Source organism: Prinia subflava, chromosome 19 (assembly GCF_021018805.1).
Source record: "Prinia subflava isolate CZ2003 ecotype Zambia chromosome 19, Cam_Psub_1.2, whole genome shotgun sequence".
NCBI lineage: Eukaryota > Metazoa > Chordata > Aves > Passeriformes > Cisticolidae > Prinia > Prinia subflava.
Genome location: NC_086265.1, coordinates 11,665,740 through 11,691,528, shown reverse-complemented (window position 1 = coordinate 11,691,528; position 25,789 = coordinate 11,665,740). Strand labels below are relative to the sequence as shown.

The 25,789-nt window shown below is 45.8% G+C and overlaps 2 protein-coding genes across 2 annotated transcripts; both read left to right on the top strand.

The window, feature by feature from the left end:
* The first annotated feature begins 2,168 nt into the window (after window positions 1–2,168).
* Window positions 2,169–13,055, top strand: LOC134560288 (solute carrier family 2, facilitated glucose transporter member 11-like). The gene is made up of 12 exons (XM_063416129.1): window positions 2,169–2,250; window positions 4,030–4,128; window positions 4,643–4,803; window positions 6,201–6,325; window positions 7,005–7,134; window positions 7,649–7,797; window positions 8,521–8,708; window positions 8,984–9,094; window positions 9,562–9,663; window positions 9,788–9,863; window positions 10,744–10,871; window positions 11,485–13,055. Exons 1-12 carry the CDS (start codon window positions 2,230–2,232, stop codon window positions 11,683–11,685), a joined length of 1,491 nt encoding a protein of 496 aa, XP_063272199.1. The 5' UTR covers window positions 2,169–2,229; the 3' UTR covers window positions 11,686–13,055.
* Window positions 13,056–15,265: 2,210 nt separating this feature from the next.
* Window positions 15,266–24,694, top strand: LOC134560289 (solute carrier family 2, facilitated glucose transporter member 11-like). Its single transcript, XM_063416130.1, has 11 exons — window positions 15,266–15,687; window positions 16,478–16,638; window positions 17,116–17,240; window positions 18,152–18,281; window positions 19,278–19,426; window positions 20,222–20,409; window positions 21,213–21,323; window positions 22,178–22,279; window positions 22,621–22,696; window positions 23,034–23,161; window positions 23,548–24,694. Exons 1-11 carry the CDS (start codon window positions 15,592–15,594, stop codon window positions 23,752–23,754), a joined length of 1,473 nt encoding a protein of 490 aa, XP_063272200.1. The 5' UTR covers window positions 15,266–15,591; the 3' UTR covers window positions 23,755–24,694.
* The last annotated feature ends 1,095 nt before the right edge of the window (window positions 24,695–25,789 follow it).

The following is a 25,789-nucleotide window of genomic DNA, read 5'->3' as shown; positions in this document are numbered from 1 at the left end:
CTGTGAACACCAAAAAATCTGTCCCTTCACTCCTCATCAAGGCAGCTGTTGCTAGAAAAGCTAGAGGACAGCTTCCTGTAACTCCAGCTAGCCAGCTGCACACAGATCTTGCCACAGCAACGTCCTGTTTCTGCCCCCTCTGGACCAGGCTGGTGAACAGCCTGTGCCACAGTCCCCAGCACCTCACTGCTACCCACAGGAGTTCCCCCACCTCTGGCAAACGGCACAGGCTCAGAGCAGACAGCCGTGAGGAAACTGGAGCTTTCCTTTTGGAATGAATTACTGTCCTTGATGTATGCTGCCCAAACAACCCATCAGTGCCTGTTGACTGGAACACTGTTTCCCAGTTGACAAGTTCTTGTTTGGGAAGCTGTTGGAAGCACTCATCTAACCCCTGCCACACGCCACAGGCAGCACAGTGCTGGCATGTTGGACTCACAGCCTAACACAGCAAATTTTGTACTTCTCCTGCCACTTAGTGGCTGCAGCTGATGCAGCACCACATTCACCAGAGAATACCTCTGTGATGTGGAACAGGTTCATAGTTCTGTTCAGGAGCAGTGAAACCTGAACAGGGACAAAGAGACATTCAAAAACATTTCAGTTATTTCAAACTCTCTGATATCTGTCAGGGCCCTCACAAATCTCACCCTGCAGGGTGAAAGGATGTTAAAATGATGACAACTACGGAGGGCCAGATGTTTTGTGAAGCAGCAACTTTAATGTTACTGCTGGCAGTGCAATATGCCTCCATCTCCATCTCTAGGATTCATAAGGATTCAGCATTTCCCACTGCCAGGGAGTGCCTTTCTGTTCTATAGAAAGAAGCAAGGATGTCTCTACTGCCTTCTGTGCCTGACAGGATCCAGTGCTCCAAGTGTGGCTGTTTGCTCTGTGCCAAGCTGTGCAGGGGAAGCCTTCTGTGCCTTCGTGCATGTCTTGGGTTATGTGACCAAAAAAAAAGTGTATTCTATTTCATCTCTATAAAAGCAGTTTCCTTTTTTTTCTTTATCTCTTGTAACTCCAGGGGGAGGAGGGCAGATGCCTTCTGATCACAGCCCAGCTGTTAAACCAGGTGGGGCAGTGTTTGTGATCTCTGTCACCACTGCCCACCCTCGGGGATATCTTCTGTTCATGGGCCATTGAGGCTCACAGTGACTGACACATTCCATCATCCATTGGGAGATGGAACACCCAGTGGGGAGGAGCCAACCATTCCTACCCAGATAAAAATGGGGACACAGGGACCCCAGACATTCCTCTTTGCCACTGGATTCCCAGAGGAAGACTGGACCCATCCCACCACCACTGAACCTGTCTGCAGGATCATCTCTGCTCCAACAGAACCACATCTGTCACTGCAGGAGGATTTATTTGGGCTGCTTCCAACACCCTGAACAGGGTGTCAGGTCATATTACTGACTCTGTCAGGGTTTTCTAGGACTTCTGCTTGTTTGCTTGCTTGGGGTTTTTTATATTACTGCATTTGCATTTTAATATTCCTAGTAAAGAACTGTTATTCCTATTCCCATTTTTTTTTTGCCTGAAAGCTCCTAATTGCAAAATTATAATAATTTGGAGAGAGGGGGTTTTACATTCTCCATTCCAAGAGAAACTCCAGTTTTCCCTGACAGATACCTGTCCTTCCAAACCAAGACAGTGCACAGCCTTTTCAGGAACAGCTGCATTGCCTGTCTGTCACCAGGACACAGACAGGAGCACAGGGAAAGGCCTTGGATAGCCAGGCTTGAAAGGCTTGGGCTTCATTCATTCCTGTCACTGACGGGACCAAGGGAAACAGTCTGGTTTGTCTTTCAGATCCTGTGTTCAGGACAAATGCAATCAGGAAAGACTGTAGTTCACTTCTGCTTTGATCACACTTAACCAGAGAAGTGATATTGGTAGCTGTGCCAGATGCTCTGAGAGGGAATTGGTGTTGAAAAGCACACTGGCCTTCAAGAGGGTTTAGACAGATCTGGGTATTGGAGAATCATTTCCCTGGACTGTCAAGGGGTTTCAACAAAATGAGCTGAACTGTCTTGCTAATGAACATGCAGCTCAGTTTTGGGAATGTAAATCAGCTGGCAAAGCACCTGCCAAATCAAGTGTCTTATCCTAGCGTAATAGGTGACTAAATACACATTCCTATGCTGGAGATTTAAATAATCCTTTAGAGCACCGTGAGAGTACCAGAGGCATTGGCAGACAGAGGAAAACCTACGAAAGAGGATGAACAAGCTGCAGAGACTGGTAAAACATCTATTTTACTATTATTTTTAACTGATTTTTTAAAATTGAATTTTTATAAGGCTGTGTAAATACTGTCAGGGTTGCATAGAATTATTTTTGCAATTCATGCCAGTCCTTGGGATGAAGCTGACAGACTAATGGCTCTCCTGGCAGCTGCACACCACCACAGAGGCTGGGAAGAATGCACAAGCCGGGCGTTACGGAAGGCTTGGGAAGGTCATTCTGTAAATACAGCTCAGCTCTGAGCACAGAGGGGTTTGCTGGCCCCTGAAGGGAGAAACAAACCCTTCTGCTTTAGCTGCTGATCACAAAAGAGCTCTGTGATACACGATTTTATAGGGAATGTGCTCTATAATGAAAGTAGGGAAAGGAGCAGAAGGAGTGGTATATTCCTAGACATTGTAAATGACAAAGAAATATGCTATTGTAGGGAGAAGAAACTCTCTCACCTGGAGAAGGAGAATACGTAGGAATAGCAGAGATTTCAGGTGCCCAATCCTTAGCTCAGTTCTTAGTAAGAAGAGAGGGAAGTGGTGCAGCCATGGAAAGTGCAAGTGAAATGCATCTGCTGCTAGCTGGGACAGGAGGGCTCAGTCTCCTCTTGCTGCAGGCTTGGGATAGTCTGGCTTTATTTCTGTTCTGGGAGAACATTCCTGTCCTGGGCTGGTATGGAAGCTATTTAGAAGGAGACACTTTGAGGAAAGGAAAACAAGCCAAGATTATTTGAATTTGTGATTTTAGAGCTATTGTGAGACTAGACCAAAATTTCCATTTCTTTGGTGGATGGCTCTGTAAGAAGAAACTGAGTAGGTAAAGCAGAAGGAGGTCCTCAGCGTTGGGTTATTTAAGTTCTCAGGGTCACTGGGGTCATGTTCATGTAGCAAAACACAATCTGGCCTGAGGTGCCCTGCACTGCCTGGCAAAGAGCCGAGCCTGAGCGTGGGCTCTTAAAGTTACACTGGAGCTTTCCCAGAGGGAGGGGTTTTTAAGCAGGGGCTGGCAAAGGCCATCCTGGCCTTGGGCCACCCAGAACATTGTGCAGGCAGTGTCAGGTTAAAGACCAGGGACCCCCAGCATGCTCACAGTGGTCTTGAGGTGTGGAACAGAGCTCTCAGTCCCAAGACTCCCTCAGGGCACATCTTGCCTGTCACAGGATTTCACCTACAGATGGGGAAAGGCAGAGGCACAAAACAGTGGGAAAAAGCTGTATGTTTTTGCTTGTCAGCTTGCCAGTGAGCTGTCAGCTGCTGAGCTGGGCCAGCCAGGACAGCTTGTTCTGCACCCTTCAAAAAGTCAGGAGCCATCACTTTTACACCAACACCCGATCCTGTGATGCTGCATGAGGCAGCCCATGCCCCTGCCCGTGCTTCCCAAGGCTCAGCAGCGTCCTTGAGGACATTTCCTCACAAGGATTGCTCCTTGCTTCCTTGGCAATATGAGCAAGGGGCAATACTTGTGAAGAAATGTCCTCTAGGAGACCTGAACATGGCATAGGAACCCACTGTGTGCCACAGATTTCACCTGTATCATAATGCTGGATACACAATTATAGACTGCTAAACACTGTCTGCTCTGTACAGTGCAGCATAACAGGAATGACACTCTAATCTAAAATATGTGTTATGATCATGAAAGGATAGAAATAATAGCACACCAAGAAATCCCAATGCACTGGGCACACACGGCTGTGGGAAAATCCCCCAGCTCAAAGTCTGAATGTCTGTTGAGTCATTATATTCTGTGCAAGGAAGCCATCCATTGTCTGCCCCTTTTCTTCAGCTTCAGAACAAGATCCTGATCCTGACAATATGTGCTGCTGGGATTGGAGGCACTTTCCAGTACGGTTACAACATCTCCATCATCAATGCCCCAGCCTCAGTAAGTGCTGCTGGTCCCCTTTGCCTGACCCTTCCCTGCTGGGCTGTGAACACTGGTGTGCCACTGGAAATCTGCAGGCTGCTGCTGCTGCTGAGGGACAGAAAGCAAGGCTGGGTTGTTCTTTCTGTATAAGTCACATCTGGAATACAGGACTTTGTTGTCAAAAGCCACCCTTGAGTAGGACCTAGTTTCACAAGAGTTTATTCAGAAGCTTTGTTTCAACTGCTTTAGCAAAATCTAATTCCAGAAGTTTCCAACCTGCATCATTTGAAGTCGATTTTTTGCCCTTAGATTGAAAGGGAGACCCATAAAATAAATTTTTAAATTATCAAAAATAACTACATAGAGATATAAACCAACTGCAACAGTTTTACACCCTAAACTCTTTGCTAAAAACACATCTAAGGAGGATATTGGAGGCATAAACAGAGGATAAATAGATATATTAATAAGGGAGCCTCTCTCCATGCCCTTCACCTCCCTGGTGCTCTGCAGCTGTGTCCTCCTCTCTCAGTACATCCAGATGTTCATGAACACGACCTGGCTGGAGCGCGTGGGAGCTCCCCTGGAGAGCAACGTGATCCTGCTGCTCTGGTCCTTCACGGTCTCTGCCTACCCCCTGGGAGGCCTCACTGGGGCTGTGGTTGCTGGTCCCATGGCCATCATGCTGGGCAGGTAAGAGGTGCTGGAGGTTAATTTAAACTTTTCAGCTTCCCTTGGTCCAAGAGGAATTAGGAGCCCTGCAGCAGAATACCCACCATGGTTAAAAATAATGAAAATACTTTTTGTATCACAGATCAGTCTGCTATAAACACTCTGGGTTGGCTGGAAACTACCTGACAAGACAGTATTTCATATCTCAAACTCAACAGGAACAGGTTTTTCCCCACATTACTTTGTCATCACATTCCAGCCCATCTGAGGTGCTACAAGGATTTCAGCTCAACTCTTTATCAAGTACCCACCTACATAACCTCTGTCATTTTTGTGCCCAGTTTTCTGCTGTGCTTCTCAATGGGAAATCACAATGGATCAGACTGGGGATTTTTCTTCAAAATAAACTGTGGGAAGGACACTGGAAAAACAGAGGGTGCTTGCAAAGAGCAGTGGTTGTATCCCAGCTCCTCCTGTCTCACAGGCTGTGTATCCACATTTTGGTCTGAAATATTTCAGGAATTATGCATTAAATCTCCACATTGGGATTTTTTTAATCTGTACTTGAGTCTCTGAAAAGTATCTAACTTACCTCATTTATCTTTCACACAGCTCTATACCCAGTCTTCTTCAGAAAAAAATCCAAGAAACCAAACCAGTATTACCAACATAAACTAATGGAAATTAGATTTTGCCTCCCTGTCTCTTGACCCCAAGATTTTCCTCTATGTGCTATCACTTTAGTTTGCTCCTCTTATATGATGAAGGAGACCCCACTATGGTTTGGGGTCCCATCACTTACTAGTTTCATGGTTATGAAGACCCGAAAGGATAAGGCTTTCTTAATCCATTAAAATTTTTGAGACTTCATCCTGTACTACCTTGGAATAAAATCATATTCCATCATAAATAAGAGAAACAAAGACTGACTGGTAAGAAGGCAGTGAGCAGGGACCAGAGAGAATTTCTGGCAATAATATGGGTCAGTAGAGCTCTCTTTTTCCCCCTGGTTTTTGGCAGAAATTTCTCCTGGGACACATGAAGACTTTCTGACAAAGTTTCACAATGATTACACTATTACATGAAAAATGTTTCAACAAATTTGCATTTTCAGCCCAAGATGCTCACGGCTCCCTGCAGGGATATCCCTCTCCATTCCAATGGAAACTGCATGTGAGCACAAGAGCCCTGAATGCAGGGGACAAGCTGGGGGTGCCTCAGAGAGCCCAGGGTAGCCCTGCAGGGACAGCCTGGGACACACGGACACCTCCTGCAGGGCGTGGATGAACCAGGATGTCCTGGGGGGGCTGAGCCCACCTGGAGCTCCCAGGCCTGGCAGGAGGCCCCTGCCACGGGAAGGGTTTGAGCTGAGAGCTGGACCTGACACACGCACTCACAACTGTCTTTTCTCTCGGAAGGAAGATGTCCCTGCTGCTGAACAATGTCTTTGTGATCATAGCTGCAGCCTTGTCGGGGTTCAGCAGGATGGCCAAATCCTTTGAAATGATTATGCTCAGCAGGTTTTTTACTGGCGTGAATGCAGGTACGGCAACACGAGAAATACAAAAGGGTGAAGGTGGTAACAAATAGAAGAAATATAAGTAGGAATTATGCAGGATATTGAAGCAATTAATCCTTTAGTCCTGTCAATGGAAGTGAATTAAGAAGCTGTATATACAGATTTTATACTTTGCTTCTCAGGGCTTTCTTTTAAAGCCTACACAGACAGGGGGGTTTTGTGTACTACACATAAGCATCTCTGTACACGGGGAAAATGTGAGCTGAAAATGGATCCCTATCTGCTTGTAAGAATGTCAGTCAGTCACCAGCATGAGCACCAGCACAAAAGCTTTTGTGGAAGTTCATCCCAGGAAATTACCAATATAAGGGACTTAAAATAGGATATTCCCCTCAAAAAGGGGAAGTTGAGGGAAACATTGCATATAACCTTGGATTTGGTGCTGAAAAGATCATAGGACTGAGGCCCTGATAGGTTTCAGTTTCATGATCCAGTGCTAGTGATGAATACTGAAATGTGTGTTTAGTTACACAAGGGACAGGGGTGAAATGGAAGGTTTAGGTAAATTACAAGCACTGGTAAATTAGTTATCACATGAACTGCAACAGAAGAGTGCAGGTGGCAACCTCGAGAGGTGGCTGACTGCATTTGTTCTTGTCTCCTCTGCCCAAAGCTGAGCTCACCATTTGTCTGCCTTGCCCAGGTGTGAGCATGAACATTCAGCCCATGTACCTGGCAGAGAGTGCCCCAAAGAAGCTCAGAGGAGCTGTGGCCTTGACCTCTGCATCATTTACAGCCCTGGGGCTGGTGCTGGGGCAGGTTGTTGGACTCAGGTAATGCAAAGCAAGCAGCCCATTTATTAAATCCTTCCTTCCTTCCTTCCTTCCTTCCTTCCTTCCTTCCTTCCTTCCTTCCTTCCTTCCTTCCTTCCTTCCTTCCTTCCTTCCTTCCTTCCTTCCTTCCTTCCTTCCTTCCTTCCTTCCTTCCTTCCTTCCTTCCTTCCTTCCTTCCTTCCTTCCTTCCTTCCTTCCTTCCTTCCTTCCTTCCTTCCTTCCTTCCTTCCTTCCTTCCTTCCTTCCTTCCTTCCTTCCTTCCTTCCTTCCTTCCTTCCTTCCTTCCTTCCTTCCTTCCTTCCTTCCTTCCTTCCTTCCTTCCTTCCTTCCTTCCTTCCTTCCTTCCTTCCTTCCTTCCTTCCTTCCTTCCTTCCTTCCTTCCTTCCTTCCTTCCTTCCTTCCTTCCTTCCTTCCTTCCTTCCTTCCCTCCCTCCCTCCCTCCCTCCCTCCCTCCCTCCTTTTACAACCCCCAGGTTGTAAAACTGCTGTGTAAATTGTGTTTTTTTGTTTCTAGGGAGCTCCTAGGAGGGGAGGAGAGCTGGCCATTCCTTTTAGCAAGCAATGTGGTTCCTGCCCTGATCCAGCTCACAGCTCTGCCCTGGTTCCCTGAAAGTCCCAGATATCTCTTGATTGACCGTGGAGACAAAGAATCCTGCATCTCTGGTGAGTTCAGGGTGACTGTTAGCTCCTCATGGAACATGTGAGAATTTGGCCCCAACATTTTTGGAATGGTGTCACAAATTTTACCTGTAGGAAGTTTCATATCAAGCTGTAAGTATGGTCGCTTCCTCCTTCCAAACTAAAGAACATTCTATAATCTTAAATATATTTGATCTATTGAGGTACTTGAAAGGCATCTTCCTACAATAGAGGTATTTGGTACAGTAATAGGGTTAAAAGGTAAGACTTGTGTTCACAATGGCAAATGTTTTGTAACTATGAAGTGAAATAAATGCTGGTTGAAGAGCTCAGGATCAAATCTGAAGCCAATTCATATTAAAGGATTTACTTAGATTTGTGGCATACAAATCCTCATATGCAGAGTGGCTGGAGTTATTTTGTGGGAAATATGTGCTGTGTACCAAGAACATCTTAATTGCCTGCATTTCCCAGGGAAGGCTCTTGAGATCTGAGTCAGAAGCATGGCTGCTAAAACGGCACTGTTGGGAAATACTCAGTTGTCAAAGAATGGTGAGGGATTTGCATTCCCTTTCCCCCAAATCTTCCAAGTGGCTGCACCACAGCTGATCAACTCTGGGAAGGTCACAGCATGATCACAGGCTCTGTCAGCTTTCTGCAGCCATCGCCTGCTGCTCGATCGCCCACCCTGCAGAGCAGGAAACTGGAGAGACAGCCCAGCACTAAGAGGTTCCCTTGTCCCCGCAGCACTGCGGAAGCTCAGAGGCACCAGCGACCTGAGTGCAGAGCTGGAGGAGATGCTGGCAGAGCAGGCTGCTGTTAAAGGGCAGAGAGCAAAGAACCCGTGGGAGCTGTTCCAGAATCCAGCTCTGAGGTGGCAGCTGGTGAGCATCGTTGTGCTGAGCAGCGCCATGCAGCTCTGCGGGAATGACTCGGTAAGCAGCCGGCATCCCCAGGGTGGGAGCTCTTGGGCTCAGCATTCTGGCTGCAGGAGAGGAACGAGTAGTGTCTCTCTGCCTGTGGAGATCTTCAAATGTCAGATGTTTGGTTCCCAAAATACACCTGTGCGTTATGGGAAGATTCAGAAGGATGCTGTCAAAATAGCCTGTGTGACAGTGTGTTAGTCACTCTGCATGGTCCCTCAGGAAAAACAATGCCATGTATGTTCAGATGTCTTCCCTTACCACTTTCTCCTTTCTTCTCTTCACAGATGTATTTTTATGCAGCTTATGTGTTCAAAGAGGCTGGAATTCCTCAGGACAAGATCCCCTACGTCGTAATCGGCACGGGAAGCTGTGAGCTGCTCACGTCTGTCACTTGTGTGAGACTCTCGATGCACTCTGGTGACAGGCAGCCTCTGTTCATTACAAATTTGGGGGTTACACTGCTTTTCATGCTGGGGAAGCCCTTCAGGCCCAGGAGCCAGGCTGTCTGTCAGCACCCCCAGCCAGGCGGGTTAATGCAGAGGAATTTAGTCAGACATTGCACTGCCATCACTGTCTGAAATCTCTACCAAGTGTAACCCTTGCTTTGTGTTTGTATGGATGGTGGCAGAGTTTAGGTGCAGCTGGGACATTCTCATCTCCCCTGAACACCCTTCTTGTCTGACTCTTGCCACCAGAACTTTCTTTGAGGGTTTGTTTTTTTTTTTTGCTATGAAGCAGACAACATCCTGAAAGTTATTGTAGAGCGAACTGGGCACGCAGTATTGAAAGGTAAAGAGGAAAGAGGCAGGAAATATAAACAGAGGTTAAATATCTTGCTTTATTTCCCTGTTACTTTGTGCAGAACATGATTATAGACTACGCTGGCCGGAGGCCGCTGCTGCTGGGGGGATATATCTTCATGGCAGGATGGGCCATTGTCTTCATGGTCGCTCTGAGCCAGCAGGTAACAAACTTTACTTAATTATTTAAGTGGAATGGAGTTGGGCTTTGCCTTTTGTATGACTGGGGTGTTCAGTGGTGGCAAATAAGTGCCCTCACTGGTTTTCCATTGGTCTCTGTGGCTGTAGACTCAGATTAGCTGGATGCCTTATCTCAGCATGGCCTGCATTTTCGCCTATATCCTGAGCTTTGGAATCGGACCAGGTCAGTTCCCTCAGCGTTTTCAGTGAAACTTCTGGGTACTGCAGGGGTTTGGAGATGTGTGCAGGCATCTTATGGAAACTCTCAGACCCTCTTTGGCTGCAGCATACTCAAAGGAACGAGGCAGTTTCTGCTGGTGGTGTTTGGTTCAGTGGGGTTTGTGTGCCCCTGGTGAGTCAGGGCTGTGCAGGGCCAGGCTGTGCCCGTGTCTCTCTCTCTCATATTCCCCCTCACAGTCATCTTGGCTGTTAGGCCAAGGCACTTGGAAGTGATTCTTGGCTTAAATAAATGACAAGCTTTTGATTTGCTGCCCGGTCCATTAGGGCTGTAAACCAGCATTTCTAATGCTTCACTTTAATCCTAGAAATTGTTGGATATGCCATCTGATTATTTTCTTGCAGATACCTGGAAGTACAATTTACACATCTGTTTGTTAGTCTACTAATGTACCTTTCTGTGGCAGAATCCACTAATTTCTGGGGGTGGGCAATACCCAGGATGTTGTGGATGTTTGCATGGTGAATATATAGATGTGAGACTCTGCTCACATGAGTTTGAAGGAAGGCAGGTAAGAATAGAACCAAGCTGCCAGTGTCACATGCCACACAAGTTGGCAATAATTTCTTGTCCCAGTCCCTACAGTGCCATGGGGTTGAATTAATTATAAGCCTTTTTCACTGTTGGGTCCTGGGAAGAATAATGTGGATTACAAATCCTTTCCTGGCAGTTCATTCTAACATGAGAAAGTTTGAATAATTATCCACTCCTTAATATTTAACCTAAAAATTCACCTCTTATACTTCATGTTGGGTTTTCTTGTTGTGTTCTCTTGTTTTTAATGTAATGTCAACAACATTAAGTTTCTTGCCATTTCTTTTTCCAGCTGGTGTAACAGGAGTTCTGCCCACAGAGGTTTTTGATCAAATGTCCCGACCAGCTGCTTACATGATCTGTGGCTCCCTGCTCTGGTTCAACCTGTTTCTGGTTGGAACAGCTTTTCCATTCATTGTGGTGCGTTCCCAAAGCAAAGCAGCTCTTTAGTGTCCTGTACAAGAGGCTCTGGTAGTGACCAGGGAAAGAGAATATTGCAAGCAGCAAGACAGCACTTCATTTAAAAGTATCTTTATGAGGACAGTGGCCAGAACTCCTTTAAACCAAACTTTTCCATGTTCCCTGTGGTGATTTCTGATTTGAGGTTGGGAGTGGAATCATTTGGGGGATGGACGATCAATATTCCTCACCTGTCCTCAGTTGAGAACAGCTGGAACTAAAGCTGTGATGTAATTTCCCTTCACCAGACCCTGGCACCATTCCCTAAGATGATTCCTGAAGCAGAGGGAGCAGAACTCCACAATACACATTCCTGTCTTATTTCCTACTGAGGCCTCCCATGCTACACAATTACATAGAAAGACAGAAATAGACATTTCAAAATCCTGTTCTTGCTATGCCCATTTTCCCAATCTATGCTGGGGAGCTGTTGCATCAGGCATGTGAGGCCCTCCCCAGGACTCACAGAAATACTCCCTGGGTGACTTTACACCATGCAGGAAAAGGGATTAGTGGCCTTTTTGTCATCATACAGAATGTCACCAACACTGTCTTGTTTTTTCCTCCTCCTCAGAAAAGTCTAGCACACTTCTGCTACATCCCATTCCTTGTGGTCTGTATCTGCACTGCTCTCTACGTTTGGTTTTTCCTTCCTGAGACAAAGGGAAAGTCCTTCCTGGAAATCTCGGAGGAGTTCAGGAAAAGGAACTTCAAAACTAAGACCCGTGCAGGCTTCTATAAAGGCCCTGAGGAGATCAAAACCACCACATTGTAGCAGAAGAAGGAAGATGGTATCTGGGGGAATTCTGCAGTGAGTTCAGCAGTGGCTATGTGCCCTTGCAGGGACACAAAGAGAGAACTTAGGGACAATGTATTACTCTTAGGTTCTTAAGTTCATATTGAAAACACACTTGAACTGATAAATCTGAGCAAAAGTTCAATGATCTGTTCTCAGCTTTTAGTACTGAGTAACACATGCATATTTTAGAATCCGTATCAGAGAGTGACAGAATGATGCCTTATTCTTTTATCATCATGCAACACCATGTAATGCTTTAGAAAATGTCTTCAGAATTTCTCCAAACAGCAACTTCCATCTCAGAAGTGCTTCTTTCCTTGCCCCCGAATCTGGGCTTTCTAACACAGAAATTAATGCGATTAAATTCTGTTTTCAGACACCAGATGAAATTTTCAGTACCTTGTCTTGGTGCTCCCGTTGTTTCTGTTATTAAGTGATTTCAAATAGACCCCTACTTGTTAAGCAATAGTGAGCAGTTAATTATTTTCAGCTATAAAAACATGTGACAGATGGATTAGAAAGAAAGCTTCTAGCACTTGCTAAGTGGCTTATTATACAACAGACTTTTGGGCATTGTTTTGCAGACTATTTATTCTGGACTGGTTTTCTTCATGGCTTGTTTGTTGTCTTCCAGTCGTATGTTGTAAAGCACGAGTAATTCTCTGCTCCAGTTTGTCCTGCTCCCACAGACACGGCTGGTGCATCTTGTAGGGTTTTGCACCTGTGGTGAGGAGCTGGCATGGCAGCAGCTTGTTTGGGATGTGGATCTTTAGATCACACCACGATGTTCTCTGCAGCACGTCCTTGTTGTCTCCGTAGAGCACACTGGCAAAGACCCAGATGTGACACTGATTCTTCTGAGTTAACCTGACACAGAGCAGGGCAACACTCCTCACTGAATATGGCCTTTCATAGCTCTGGTTTGTGTATTCCCATAGCATTGGCCTCACTGGTTTCTTTCTTCCAGTTTCTTCTCAAAGCCATAATCAAGCCACCTCTTTCTTTTGACTTTGTTTGTATGAAAGTCACAGCACTGCTCATATCTGCAACAAAGAACATGTACGTTTTCAAAATAAGGAGGTAAAGCTTCTTTCAGTGTATTTTTAAACTACATTTTAAAGAAAAATGCAGCATTTTTGAATAAAAAGACTGTAAACATTCCTGGAGTGTATTACTGTCATGCTGGGCATGAGTGGAGCAGCAGATCTATTTTTCAGAGGAGGAGTCTGTGCAAGAACTCTCTTTCACTACCCAAAGTTTATAACGTATGAAAAATAAAAGTAAACTTTTTTTTTCTTTGTGGTTGCTGCTATTTTAGAAGTCATTAATATGCAGACACGGGCAAGAGCAGCTACCTCTGCTCTTGGAAAACACTGAGATTTTGAAGTATGTAGGATTTTGAGACAAGACAAGAGTAGGACTCCACAGAACTGGGAACTGAAGAGATGCTTCTCACTACTATAGTATTGCGAGAGCAGTGAGGGGCAGATGGAAAGAGTGGAACACAAAGTCAAAGCAAAATGTGCTGCTACCACTACAATGGTGGCAAAATATTCTGTCATTCCTTTGGTGAGGCCCAGAGGAAGGACAAGAGACAGAAGTGAAGCAGAGAAGAGTGAAGATGGCAATCAGATCAGTGGGGAGCATGCAGGGCTGGAAGAAGGGATGGACTGAGGAGCCTGCCTGGGCAGAGGGAGAGGCCTGGCTCACCCTGCTGGAGCACAAAGGTCAGAGAGAATCCTCCAGTGTCCAGGGTCCTCACCTTGGCCACTTCTGGGGCTACTCCTGTGAGTCAGGACTGTGCCTTTTCCCAGAGCCCTGCAAGGACAGAGGCCATCTGCACCTGCCAGTATGGAACAGGCTTGGTCAGAAATGACACACATTTGCTTGGCTTCCTGACTCTTAGAGCCAGTCCTGCGAGTACATGTGGCAGAAAACATTAATTCCAACTTCCAGCATTTTTTTCTGACTGTGGCCTGAAATCAGGGGTCTATAAACTGATTAAGCAAACACAAACAGTGGTTACATTTCAGTTGGTCTAGGTTGTTAAACTTTAATTGAAGCATTTAACAAGTTGGTTAATTGATACTGAATTAAAACACCTTCAACTGAGAAATTTATGACGCTTGTTCACATTTCCTTACCATATGAAGTATTAAGCAAAACCACATCTTGAAAAGTAATCCTCAGAGACTCACAGCTGATATTACTGTTTGCAGATCAAATAATTGTGCACTGTTGGATTGATTAATAACCATCAACACTAGAGAAAACTAGTACTGCTGCTGTCCTCAAACACTGCTCCTCTGCACAAGTCAGCTTTCACTTACAGCCCAAGACAGTGCTGGGGTTCTTCCAAAGACACACAGCATCCTAGCCTGGGGAGCCACCAAGGGCAGCCACCCACCAGGAGAAGGAATTCCCCCTAAGCTGGTTGAATAACTTGTAAAAGCTTTTTAACAGAACCATCTTGGACACTGCTAGATAGAGAGGCCCTTTGAAAATTATGGATAAAAGTAAAGGTTTTACAGTCAGGATTTAAAACTGACATTAAACTTTCCTAGCATCTGCTGTATATTATAGGGATACAGACTTGAACTTTCAGCTAATGACCATTACTGTTTAAGAGTCAATTGATAAGTCAACTGATAATTCAACAGCTGGATGCACAGGTATTGTCTGTCTTGGCCAGGTTGGGCTTAAAAAGGCTTTTCTGAATTTGGGCTCAAGGTAGCAGTCAGGAACTTTTCCTTTGAATGTGATAACTGATTACCCAGCCTACAACTTGGGGAGTCCAAGCCAGCCCACTCCAGTTTGAGCCAGTCCTTGGACTTCAGCTTCTACTGGTGCTTTCCTCGCTGTCCTTTACTCATCTCCCGCAGCTCTTACTGTCCACAGCTGCTGCCAGAGCACGCCCAGAGCCCTGGCAGGGGCACAGAGCTCACCAGCTATCCTCAGCTTCATCAGTAACCAACACAACAATGACAAACCACACAGCAAGGACTTCATGAGAAACTAGGAGAGTGTAGACACTGTGAAAGAACAAAATGACATGTTGAAATATTATCTCAGGCTCCTCTTTCTCTATATAAAAAGGAACTTTTTGCAAAGTAGTCAGAGGAAGCATCAGGAAATACATAGACTGCAAGGGGGATGATCACGTTTGCATGCAGGTTGGTGTGAAGAGCTTTGATGTCCATTCAAGCAATGACATTCCCCTGATTAGAAATCGGCTTGTAAATGCTTGACAGTCATTGTTTGAAGATGAAATACTCCAGGCACAGAGGTGCAGCATCACACTCTTGTTGCTGGCCAGAATGCCCCCAGGACAGTCAGTAACAGGGAGCAGAGGCAGTGGGAGGGGTTGAGGTGCATGTATTGCAGTCCTGTATTCTTAAGCCTCCTATCAGTGAGTTCTAAGAAAAGGGGAATAAACTATGAAAGCAGGAATTGCCCTTCAATCCCCAAATGTTGATCTAGTCTCAGCCAAGTCACTGAGCAAAATATTCATTTAGGTGTGATAACATGTGGGAAAGGAGAAGGGGAAAAGAAAAGATGGAATTGTTCTCCAAACGCTTGCACATTGCACTATGCTCCCAAAGCTGTGACGGTGCAGGTTGAGATGGCCAAAGCTGAAGACAGAAGCACTGAAGTGTGTAACTGCATTCTGGGCGGCATCTGTGAGCTTTGTGTCTACTCAGTGTTCTCACTGTGCTGTGCTTCAGTAGCTGTGGTTTCCTGATGCTGGCTCCTTGATCTCGGAGGAGGCAGGTGTGTGGCTTTGCTCAAACTGTCAGAGCTCCCAAGGGAAACACAGGACGTTTGGAGGCATGTCTGGATAGCTGAACCAGTTTGTTTGCTGCTTTTATTTCCTGCAAGAAAATGAGCTACAACCTTTTTCTGCTGGCTTTTGTCCTGGGCATTACTGGAGCTTTCCACTATGGATTGCAGGTCTCCATTATCAATTCTCCTGCTGAGGTAAGCATAGAGAGCTCAAAGAGCGAGCTACCAGGATTTCACTGCTCTCAGGCGTTCATGCCTCTACATGCAATGGCTAAATTTTACTTGGGCTTTCAAAATTAGACCTAACGTGGTTTCTTAGTTCTAGGAGTAGCTGCTACTGCTCTTGTGTTTCGTGAGGTTGGAAGTTCTGTCTGATGTGACAGAACCGGGGAAGGGAAGGATGAATGATATCCATAAAGGCAGCCATTTCCCCCCTACTGAGTGGAATTGCCCCCAGGGCATTCTCCTCTCTCCATTGCTCAGGGAGTCCCTTGCACCATGTCCTTGACCACACACACTATTTCCAAGTGCCTGTAAGGTGAAATAGGGCAGGGAAAGACTGTAGCTCTAGAGCTGAGGCCAGCACTTGTACCTGTAGTGGAAAAGGAAAACTGGGCAAAGTGTGAAAGGTACCAAGGACACTGAGCTCATACTACTACCACAGATGAGTGGGAATGGCAGGAAAAGGTCAGGTAGAGAAAAAATCAGGATTTAGCACAGAAACAGAAGACCAGCCTACCATTCTCTTACTCACAGTTGATATTTAGTATTGATGTATTTATTCATTAGATCTCATTGTTAAAGCATCAGCTCTACAGATGTCAATGGCAAAATTCCCATTGATTGAGTTGGGGCTAAGGTGTCAATTAAGGCTATGAATAGAAATGTACCAAAAAGACTGATAAGTGGGGAAGGGAATTAAAAAAGCAGTGCAATTCTGCAAAAACATGTTGACTGAGTCCATTGGGGTTTTTTTCTCTTAAAGTACATCCAAAGTTTCATCCGTGAGGCCTGGCTGAAGAGATACGGCTCCGTTCCCAGTGCCGAGATGATCACTTTGACGTGGTCCTTTATCGTGTCCATTTACAGCATCGGTGGGCTCTTGGGCTCCTCCTCTGCTGGCTACTTGTCTGTTAGATTTGGAAGGTAGGAGACACCAGTCATTCTGTTCACATCCACAGCTGCACAAAAATGAACTGTCCCAGGAGAAGCACTGCTTGTAATGTGGCACTGTGTGCAGCCCAGGGCTTCCAGTCAAAGACCAGTATAGTGAAGAATGGAAAATCTGCCAGTAATCACAGTGAAAATCATACCCTCTCCCTTATAAAGTCCAAAGCAAATCCAGCCCAGGGAAGTCATACAAGAAGTACGTGCATTTTAAAGAGGATTTCAGAGACAACCACTCACTAAGTTCATTCTCCAGTGCAGATACTGACTCCACTAGAGGCATCAAAACCTTCTCAGTCTGTGACAAGTTTCCCCATTGCCATTTCCCATTTATTTCAGCTGATCTCAGAAGCCAGCACTGAGTCTGTAACCATGGTACAACTCATGCCACTCCTGTCAGGCTGTGAATGAGGCAAGGGCAGTAGTTGTGCTCACAATAATTTGAATGAATTCCAGGAAGAAGGCCATGCTGCTTGCCAACATCCCTGCTCTGCTGGGTGCAGCTCTGATGGGACTCAGCCGGCTGTGTGGATCTTTTGAGATGATCATTGCTGGAAGGTTATTTTCTGGAGTCTGTGGAGGTAAATTGGCATTCCTACCTGTGGTATGAAATAGTGGGAAGAGCAGTGGCTGAAGGTCACAAGGATTCACCAGCCTGAGGAAACAGATCACAGATTTTTTTACTACATTCTGCAGAGAATATGATTGCTGAGTGCATTTTCAACTAAATAAGAAACCACAAACATAATTAAATTAGTAATGTATTACATCTCCATTTCTCTTTCTTCTGTCTTTACGTCCAGTCCATACAAGAGGTCCTGCCAACTTCTGAAAAGCCAAAAAATGCAATATTTCAGGGAAGCATGCTCACTCAATAGAGAACTGGCCTCTGTTGCTCCTGTTGCTTTCCACTGTGGCTGATGCTGCCCTCCACATTACAGACAAGGGCACAGTTTTCAAGCCAATTCAATTAGAATTTTCAATTCTAATTTCCAGATGCCTCAGAACATTACATTCTGCCAGTACTTTTGATCCCTGAGCAGTTGGATAAAGATAATAGTAACCAGAAAAAAATTTTTGAGAGGATTAATAATTAATTATTTCACTGAGCAAATAGAATGTACAGCATTTGCCAGCTTGGTGGTTTCAAGCAGAAAATAAGGCACATAGCATCTGAATAGCCACTGAAAAATGTCATCTAAGACTAGAGGGAGTAACCACAGTCCTGTCTGTATATGCGGCTGTAGGAAACAATGTAAGAGAAGGCCGGCCTGCTGAAGGACAGATTTCCCAGGGGCACATTCTTACTGAGTGAAATATTTAGCAAAGGCACAAGGCCACGGTATGGGGCACATCTTCGTGTCAGGCAGCCACATCCTCAGCACAGATAAAAATGTGTCTGAGAGCCAACCCCTACAGGCACTGTCCAGAGTGTCCAAAACACCAGACCTAGGAGGGTTTGCATTGCCCTGACAGCCCTTTGTCCCTGCAGGTTTAGCTCAGAATGTCCATATCATGTATGCTGGGGAATGTGCCCCACGGAACCTCCGCGGGCTGATTGCCATTACAGCCTCCACCTCCATCGCTGTGGGAAAGTTTGTGGGATTTGCTCTGGGTCTCAGGTAAGAGAGTCTGAAACATAGTCAATTCTTCTGTTATTAAAATACATGCATATATGTCACAATTTGACACGAAAGAACTGCACAAGGACATGGTGATGATCAAAGCAGGAAAAGCCCCGAGTTTATTTACAAAACTCAATTTTATACACTTCCAAAGGTGCCTGTGGATTGGAGGGTGGCATAATCCCACCTCTCAAACCACATTGGTCAAGCCAACTGTCAACCAACTTTCTCCTCCTACCTAAAATTACGTAAACAATGAAGGACAGTTAGCAAAACAAAGCTATCGCTTATAGTAGAAAGTGTGAGAAAGTAAGAATTCTGATTCCACCATGAAAGACAAATCAGAAGGCTTGGAAAAGTCTTCAAAAACAGGGGGACACATATCCTAGTGCACGCCTATGCCCAGCAGCTGCTGTTTGGGGCAGTCGGTCCCAGTGTGATAACTCACAGTGTAACACTGGTAAACTGAGCCTGTCTGCATCAGAAGCAGAGGGGTCAGCCCCTGCAGGTTTTCCTTCAGCACTTGTGCTGGGGCTGTGGGTCCCTGCGAGCCCTCAGCTGCTGCAGGAGGACACAGGCAGCCTTGCTGTGCCCAGCCCTGAGCAGCAGGAGCCAAAACTGTGCAGCTCCTGTGCAGCAGGCAAGGCCCCCCTGCATTCCCTGCTGCCGGGACACAGCCACAGGGCTGGGGTGATGCTGTGTCTGCGGCTGCTCACAGGCCAGCACACACGGACCCTCAGCCCCTCTCACCTCTCGCTTTTGTTCCAGCACACACGGACCCTCAGCCCCTCTCACCTCTCGCTTTTGTTCCAGCACACACGGACCCTCAGCCCCTCTCACCTCTTGCTTTTGTTCCAGCACACACGGACCCTCAGCCCCTCTCACCTCTTGCTTTTGTTCCAGCACACACGGACCCTCAGCCCCTCTCATCTCTCGCTTTTGTTCCAGCACACACGGACCCTCGGCCCCTCTCATCTCTCGCTTTTGTTCCAGGGAAGTTCTTGGAGTGGAGGCTCTCTGGCCGGTTCTCCTGGCAGCCAATGCTGTCCCTGTCCTTGTTCAGCTTCTCACCCTCCCCTTCTTCCCAGACTCTCCCCGCTACCTGCTCATTGACCAAAAGGACAAGGAGGGATGCATCAAAGGTAAGGAAATGGACCATAAATCATTCATTTCAGGAAAAAGGGGAAAATCCAGTAACGCCCCAGATGAGCCTGGTAGAGAGGTACAGGTGGGAAAAAGACTCTTGGTGTTTTGGCTCTGAAAGCACCTTCAGCTTGAATGAGAGTCAGCTTCTTCTGTTTGGATATTAGTGCTCTCTTGGCACTAGAATTTCCCTTACCCTCTGCCAGGGTCCTCCGAGGGAGGTGATCACACAGAGCTTGTATTTCTAGCAATGCAGATTCTGCCCTGAACAGTCAGAGTATAGAGACAGTGACTTCTCTGTGTGGGAAAGAGGCTCTGCAGTGTCATGCTGTATCTGTGAGCATTCCAGTTCTTTGGTAACCCTCACAGCAGCTACTGACAGAAACTGAGCAACAGCCACTGAGGGTATTTAACTATCAATAGAAGAACTCCTTGGATGTAAACTTGCTTTTTATATGTAGGAGTCATTTTATCTTGTCTGTGTTTTGGAGTGTGCACTAGAACTGCACCTTTAGCAGGAGGGTATTCAGGGAAGGATTGGGAAGAATTAAAGTGTGACTCACATTGAAAGATTCTCAGCAGCTACTGGCCAAAGGTGGGGTGATATTAAGATTTATAGGTAAAAACAGACAACAATGATCTGCTTTTGAGTCATATCTGAGCCCAGATCTCTAGGAAGTTCACGCTAGAAAAGATCATGAAGTTCTAATAAGGTACTCTGCAAAGCAGGAAACAATCTTGTGGATTCCTGTCTGTGCTGGTGAGCTGGGTCACCTCTCCTCCTCTCCTTGCAGCCGTGAAGCAGCTCTGGGGCGATGGGGACCATATGACTGAAGTCAATGACATGATGTCAGAGCAGAAGGCCATCGGTGGGGAGCGGGCCAAGAGCGTGCGGGCGCTGCTGCGGGACAGGGCGGTGCGCTGGCAGCTCATCACTCTGCTCCTCGTCGTGTCCTGCATGCAGCTCATCGGGGCCAACGTGGTACGTGCAGCCCTTGCTCTGCCCTCGGCACGGCTGACAGGTGTAGCAGTGCATTCTTACACCCAAACAGGTGTTTCTATGCAAGGGAAAGAGTTTCAGCTTACCTTGAAATGTGTAAGGAAGTTAAACTAGAATTTTCTCTAGCCTGCTCATTGTAACTGGCTCAGTACCAGCACAGAGACAGTGACTGGGCTTTAGAAGTGCATCTCAAAGCCCATTGCCAAGTTCACTGGGCAAGGTGCCAATTAGCCCACCTAAACAATCAAGTACTAAAGGGACAGCACAGAGGTGCTTGAGGCTTTTTTGGATTGCCTTAGCCAGTGTAAGAGTGGTTTCTACACTGTGTTCGGCTTGTATTTCTTTGTTTTATAATGTTTATTATTTTTGTTGTTATTAAGACCTTTTACTTTACAAAGCATGTTCAGACAGGCTGTCTTGCTATTTATGAAGCCATTTCTCTGCAAGGCTGGACCCTTGGAGGTATTGGGAAGATCAAAATAGACAGAGTCCTCAGCAAAATAACCTCTGCAAGGAGCTGGGAATGACTGCAACAATGCCCTAAGGAGGGGTCTGTTGTTACTGTTTATTACAATCTTTTCCTCTGGAAGTTTGGGACCTGGGATAAGTCAAGACCTGTGTTTTAGCAAGTGTCTTCTGAAGGCATTTCTATGGATTACCCTGTTATGATAAGATGAATTTCTATTTTGTTAAGGTCTGGTTAGTTATTTTCTGTGCAAAAAGACAGATGCTAGTGTAAACATGGCCACATGTGTACAGCTTTCACAGATTTCTGTTCTCTCCAGGTTTACTCGTATGCATACAGTATCTTTACAAAAGCTGGAATCCCCCCTGCTCAGATCCATTATGTCTCCCTGGGGGTTGGGACTGCTGAGATCCTCTCCACAGTTCTGTGTGTAAGTGGCTTTTCAGCTGAATTTTGTTCTGCTGTAATACATTGTTCATTTTGATCTTTAGAAATACTGCAAATGGAGCTTCAGAATTCAAATTGTTGTGCTAAATCAAGCATGGAACCAATCAGATAAAGTCCTTTCCCCACACCCTGCAAACATGGACATTTCTATTGAGCTTCTGGAAAGAGTTGAGGGCCTTTCTGTCAAAATCACAACCCATCCTGGGCCAGACTTGGGAGCCCGAGTTTCCCCCTGGAGGAAGGGCAGATGTCATTTGTCAGTAGGACTCAGGCTGTAGGAATCACAGCAATTAGCAGTGTGAGCATTCCCACTCTGCTCTCCTGCATGGCTCTCCTTTGCCTGCAGAACCACACCTCTGCCCTCCTCTGCCCAGCCAGTGCTCCCTGCAGCCCTGCAGCTCCCACCTCCTGCAGCCCTGCAGCTCCCACCTCCTGCTCCCTGCAGCCCTGCAGCTCCCACCTCCTGCAGCCCTGCAGCCCTGCAGCTCCCACCTCCTGCTCCCTGCAGCTCCCACCTCCTGCTCCCTGCAGCTCTCACCTCCTGCAGCCCTGCAGCTCTCACCTCCTGCAGCCCTGCAGCTCCCACCTCCTGCAGCCCTGCAGCTCCCGGTCCTGCTCAGGCCCCCGGGTGCCTTTCCTGACCCTCCCAGAGAAGGTGCTCCCTGCCAGTCCCCAGTGCTCCGGTGATTCCCTGCCTGGCCGGCGCAGGCAGAGGCTGGAGCAGCTCGCAGTGACCGCTCTCAGGCTGTCCCCCGGGGCTGGCAGCATCTCCTCCTGCTCGCAGTGACCGCTCTCAGGCTGTCCCCCGGGGCTGGCAGCATCTCCTCCTGCTCGCAGGGCTTCCTCATCGAGCGTGCAGGGAGGAGAACGCTGCTGTGGAAAAACTACGCGGTGATGGCCTTGGCTCTAGGGCTCCTCACAGCCACGCTCTCACTGCAGGTAAGACCCCACTGATGCATTAGAACTGTGCCCACGTTTTATTGTGTGACAGATATCATGACTATTTCCCTCCCCACAAATTGCTTTTTAGAGAGTAGAAGTATTTTTGGGGCTAACCATCATATTCATAGAGGTCGGTTCCCAGCCATGTACATCTGGATTAAAGACTAGCTTTACACAACCAAGATCACTGCCAAGGCTATCTCATGACATTTCTGAAAGCAGAGGAAATAGATCTATGTTAAACATTGACATACTTTGTAGGGATGAACATTTGTAACAGAGCTAGATAAATAAAATTTTAATTTCTGATTTTATTTGCTTTTCATTTCCTACCACAGGACTCCTTTTTCTGGGTACCGTACTGCTCTGTTGCACTTGTCTTTATTTTCATCATGAGCTTTGGCATTGGGCCAGGTTGGTATTTTCTGCTGGAATGGTTTCATTCATTCACTCATTCCTTCCTCACTGCAGCCTTTAGGAGAGATCCCAGGTACAGCTGATCCACAATAGGCATGAATCCCTACTTCTGATTCAGTGCAGGTGTCAATATTTCCCTCCACACTATGTAGGAGGTAAAATGTATTTCTTATTGCATTCCTACATGTTGGGTTTTTTTCTGAAGAGCCAACCACCATTTCAGACACTTCCAGGCCACTTAAAGCCATGAATTTATGCAGTGAAATGAAGTATGAGGCACAGAAGCATCTTGCAAAATTTCTAAATTTTCTTCTTTCTTCAATATTTTTTTCAGCTGGAGTAGTATGCCCCTTGATCACGGAAATATTTATTCAGTCATACAGACCAACTGCTTATGTTTTTAATGGTGTTGTAAACTGGATCCAACTCTTCATCCTCGGACTTGTGTTCCCTTTCATTGTGGTAAGCAAAGTAGGGTTTTTGTTTCAGTTCAGAGGAAGTTAGACCCCTCTTGAACCCAGAGCATGCTTCTCTTATCAATACTTCATGCAATGGACAGAGCCCAAATTAATTGCAGTTCTGATGGCCTCTTCCTTTTTAAGCAGGTATTTAGTGGAGGTGTAGCAAACCCACAAAATGTTTCTAACTACACAAGTTAGAATGGCATAGAACACAGACACAGTGACAGAGGCACCAACACTGTCAGATGTCATTTGCAGCAGGATTTATATCAACTAAGGCTCTGACCAAGTTCTTTCACTAAATACAAACCCAGAAACTCTATTTCATAAGAGAAAGAAATCAGGATAAATGCTTACAAACACTTTTTTTCTCTTTGTTTTCCTTAGGAAGCTCTTGGTAATTTCTGTTTCATCATTTTCCTGATATACTGCCTGTCCATGGCTATTTTTGTATTCCTGGTGCTGCCTGAGACCAAAGGAAAGACCATGCTGCAGGTCATGGAGGAGTTCAACCGCCTGAACTACCGTGGAAAGAAGGGACAGGCAGCCCTAGAGCAGAGTAACTGCTCTGTGGTGACTGTCACTAGGCTTTAAGAACAAACCCTCCACTTCATATTTTGCTCTTTTATTACTGTAGTGCCCAGAAGTCTCACTAAGCAAGAGACAAACCATAGATCCACAAAAAAATCACCTTCAGGACAGGGTGCAGCATGAACTTGGTGGTTCTCTCCAGCTCCTGAAATATGAGCTGAATTAATTCCTCTGCAGAAAAAAAAATTAAACACAGTTTATAGAGAAATTAAGATTTTTGTCAGTGCCTTCAAGCTTGCAGTTGGAAACTGAAAACACAGGATCTGCTGTTTTCTTGGCAAAACCAGGACTCCACAGTTGGGAGAAGTGATTCTGGAAGGTCCAGAGGCAGAACAAACTTGCAAAGAAGACAGAGCTTTGACACTGAATATATCTGCCCCTATTAACAAGTCAGTGCTGATGAGCTTTCCCAGAGAAGAAGCTTCAGTTCACAGGAAAAGAAGTGTTTAGCTCTTTAATCAGTGAAAGAAAAGTGCCTTGCCTATCAGCAGGCAGAATCAATATGCAACATTCCCCCCACGTTTACAGTCTCAGAGATTCTTCTGTTAGAAGGAACAGGGATATGTCAGCACTGGAAGAAAGCAATGAGCAAAGGAAGCAGAGCAGCAGGAAATCATGAGTGTGCAAATCCAGTGTGCAGATTCCCCTTCATTGGCAAGGACTGTGGAGTGTCTCTTCAGCCTGGAGAACGCTGGGTTTCGATGGGATTGAGCCCTGAGAGTGACTGGTATTGATGAGACAGAGAGGAGGGACACCTCTCCTGGGGAATTTAATCCAAATGTGTCACTGTTTGCTTCTCTCTCCAGGTCTCTGAGTACTTCACATTTTCATTATAAAACCTGCTAAAAACAGCTTCATATTTGTGTCCATTTCTATATGACATGACACCTTTTTGGTCTTCTTCATGCTTTACAGTTTTCTGATAAGGAAATAAAAAGCAGTGACTAGGAAAATAAATCCTTCTGATTGTGCCTGGATTGATTTTCATTGAATGAAGAGTCGGGACAGAGTAGACCCCATTTTCTGGGGTGATGTTTTTGGGGTCAAGGAATGCTGTGTCTCTCTTGTTCTGGAGATGGGATCTTCACTACCAACTGATGCAGATGCTGCACAATAAATTTTGCAAAAGGATCTGAATACTGAGCAGCAGTTTCTTTCATGGCCCTAAGGCTGCTGCTATTTTATCTTCACATCATCCTCTGGCAGTATTTGTGGCAGTGCCAAAAGCTAATACCAGGAGCAGGGAACTTTCCCAACATAGGCATCCCTCCCATGACAATCATGCTACCAAAAAAAATAGATAAAGTTTATTGTTTAAAGGCTTGAGATCATTGATTGCGTAGTGCCACTTCAATAACCAACATACATTCCTTCCTCTGCTCAAAAATGCAGGGGAAACAAAAGAAGCATTGGAAGTATTTTGAAAAGAAAACATTAGGTAATTGATTATTTTAAAGGTCCCTATTTGGTTTGGTTTTTCTCAAACTTACTGGTTCCCAGTGAAGAAGTTTTTACTGTCTTACAAGATGTTAGAAACTCATTTCCTTACACACATCTTTTTCTACAGCATGATTGTGTTCAACCTTACTTCTGCCCTCCTACTAAAGGCTGTCCACAAGAGGGAAAGTTGGTAAATCATTAACATTGCCATCAACTATCATGGAATGGGAATAAAGGTTGAAGAAGTACTTGTGAATCTGCAGTTTCAGAATCCAGGATCACACAAGTGCAACACAGGGCATCTCTGAAAACAAAGTCCCTCCAAGTGCAGGGTGTTGGGTGAGCCCCATACTGGGTCTCAAAAATGCACATTTCTTGTGGTGTTCAAATCCTAGGTGGAGAGGTGCATCTTGTCCTCTTCTTTAGGAAAATAAAAACCGCACTAGGCATTTAAGGCTTGCTTTTTCCCTCGTACGGGACTGAACCATAGTGTGAGGCCAGGTGAAAATGAGCCAGCAGTAGGAGGATTCTAGGAGGAGCACAGACAGCAGGAGGAACAGGGCTCTGCAGGGACTGTTTAATCAACCAGAAGTTAGAA

What these genes read in the sequence shown, in the direction of transcription:
- LOC134560288 (XM_063416129.1), top strand. Translation starts at nt 2,230, where the DNA reads ATGAACAAGCTGCAGAGACTG. An exon ending in TCATCAATGCCCCAGCCTCA is followed by an intron (nt 4,129 to 4,642) that starts GTAAGTGCTGCT and finishes CTCCTCTCTCAG; the next exon opens with TACATCCAGATGTTCATGAA. An exon ending in GGGCAGGTTGTTGGACTCAG is followed by an intron (nt 7,135 to 7,648) that starts GTAATGCAAAGC and finishes TTTTGTTTCTAG; the next exon opens with GGAGCTCCTAGGAGGGGAGG.
- LOC134560289 (XM_063416130.1), top strand. Translation starts at nt 15,592, where the DNA reads ATGAGCTACAACCTTTTTCTGCTGGCTTTTGTCCTGGGCATTACTGGA. An exon ending in TTGTCTGTTAGATTTGGAAG is followed by an intron (nt 16,639 to 17,115) that starts GTAGGAGACACC and finishes AATGAATTCCAG; the next exon opens with GAAGAAGGCCATGCTGCTTG. An exon ending in AGCTCATCGGGGCCAACGTG is followed by an intron (nt 20,410 to 21,212) that starts GTACGTGCAGCC and finishes TGTTCTCTCCAG; the next exon opens with GTTTACTCGTATGCATACAG.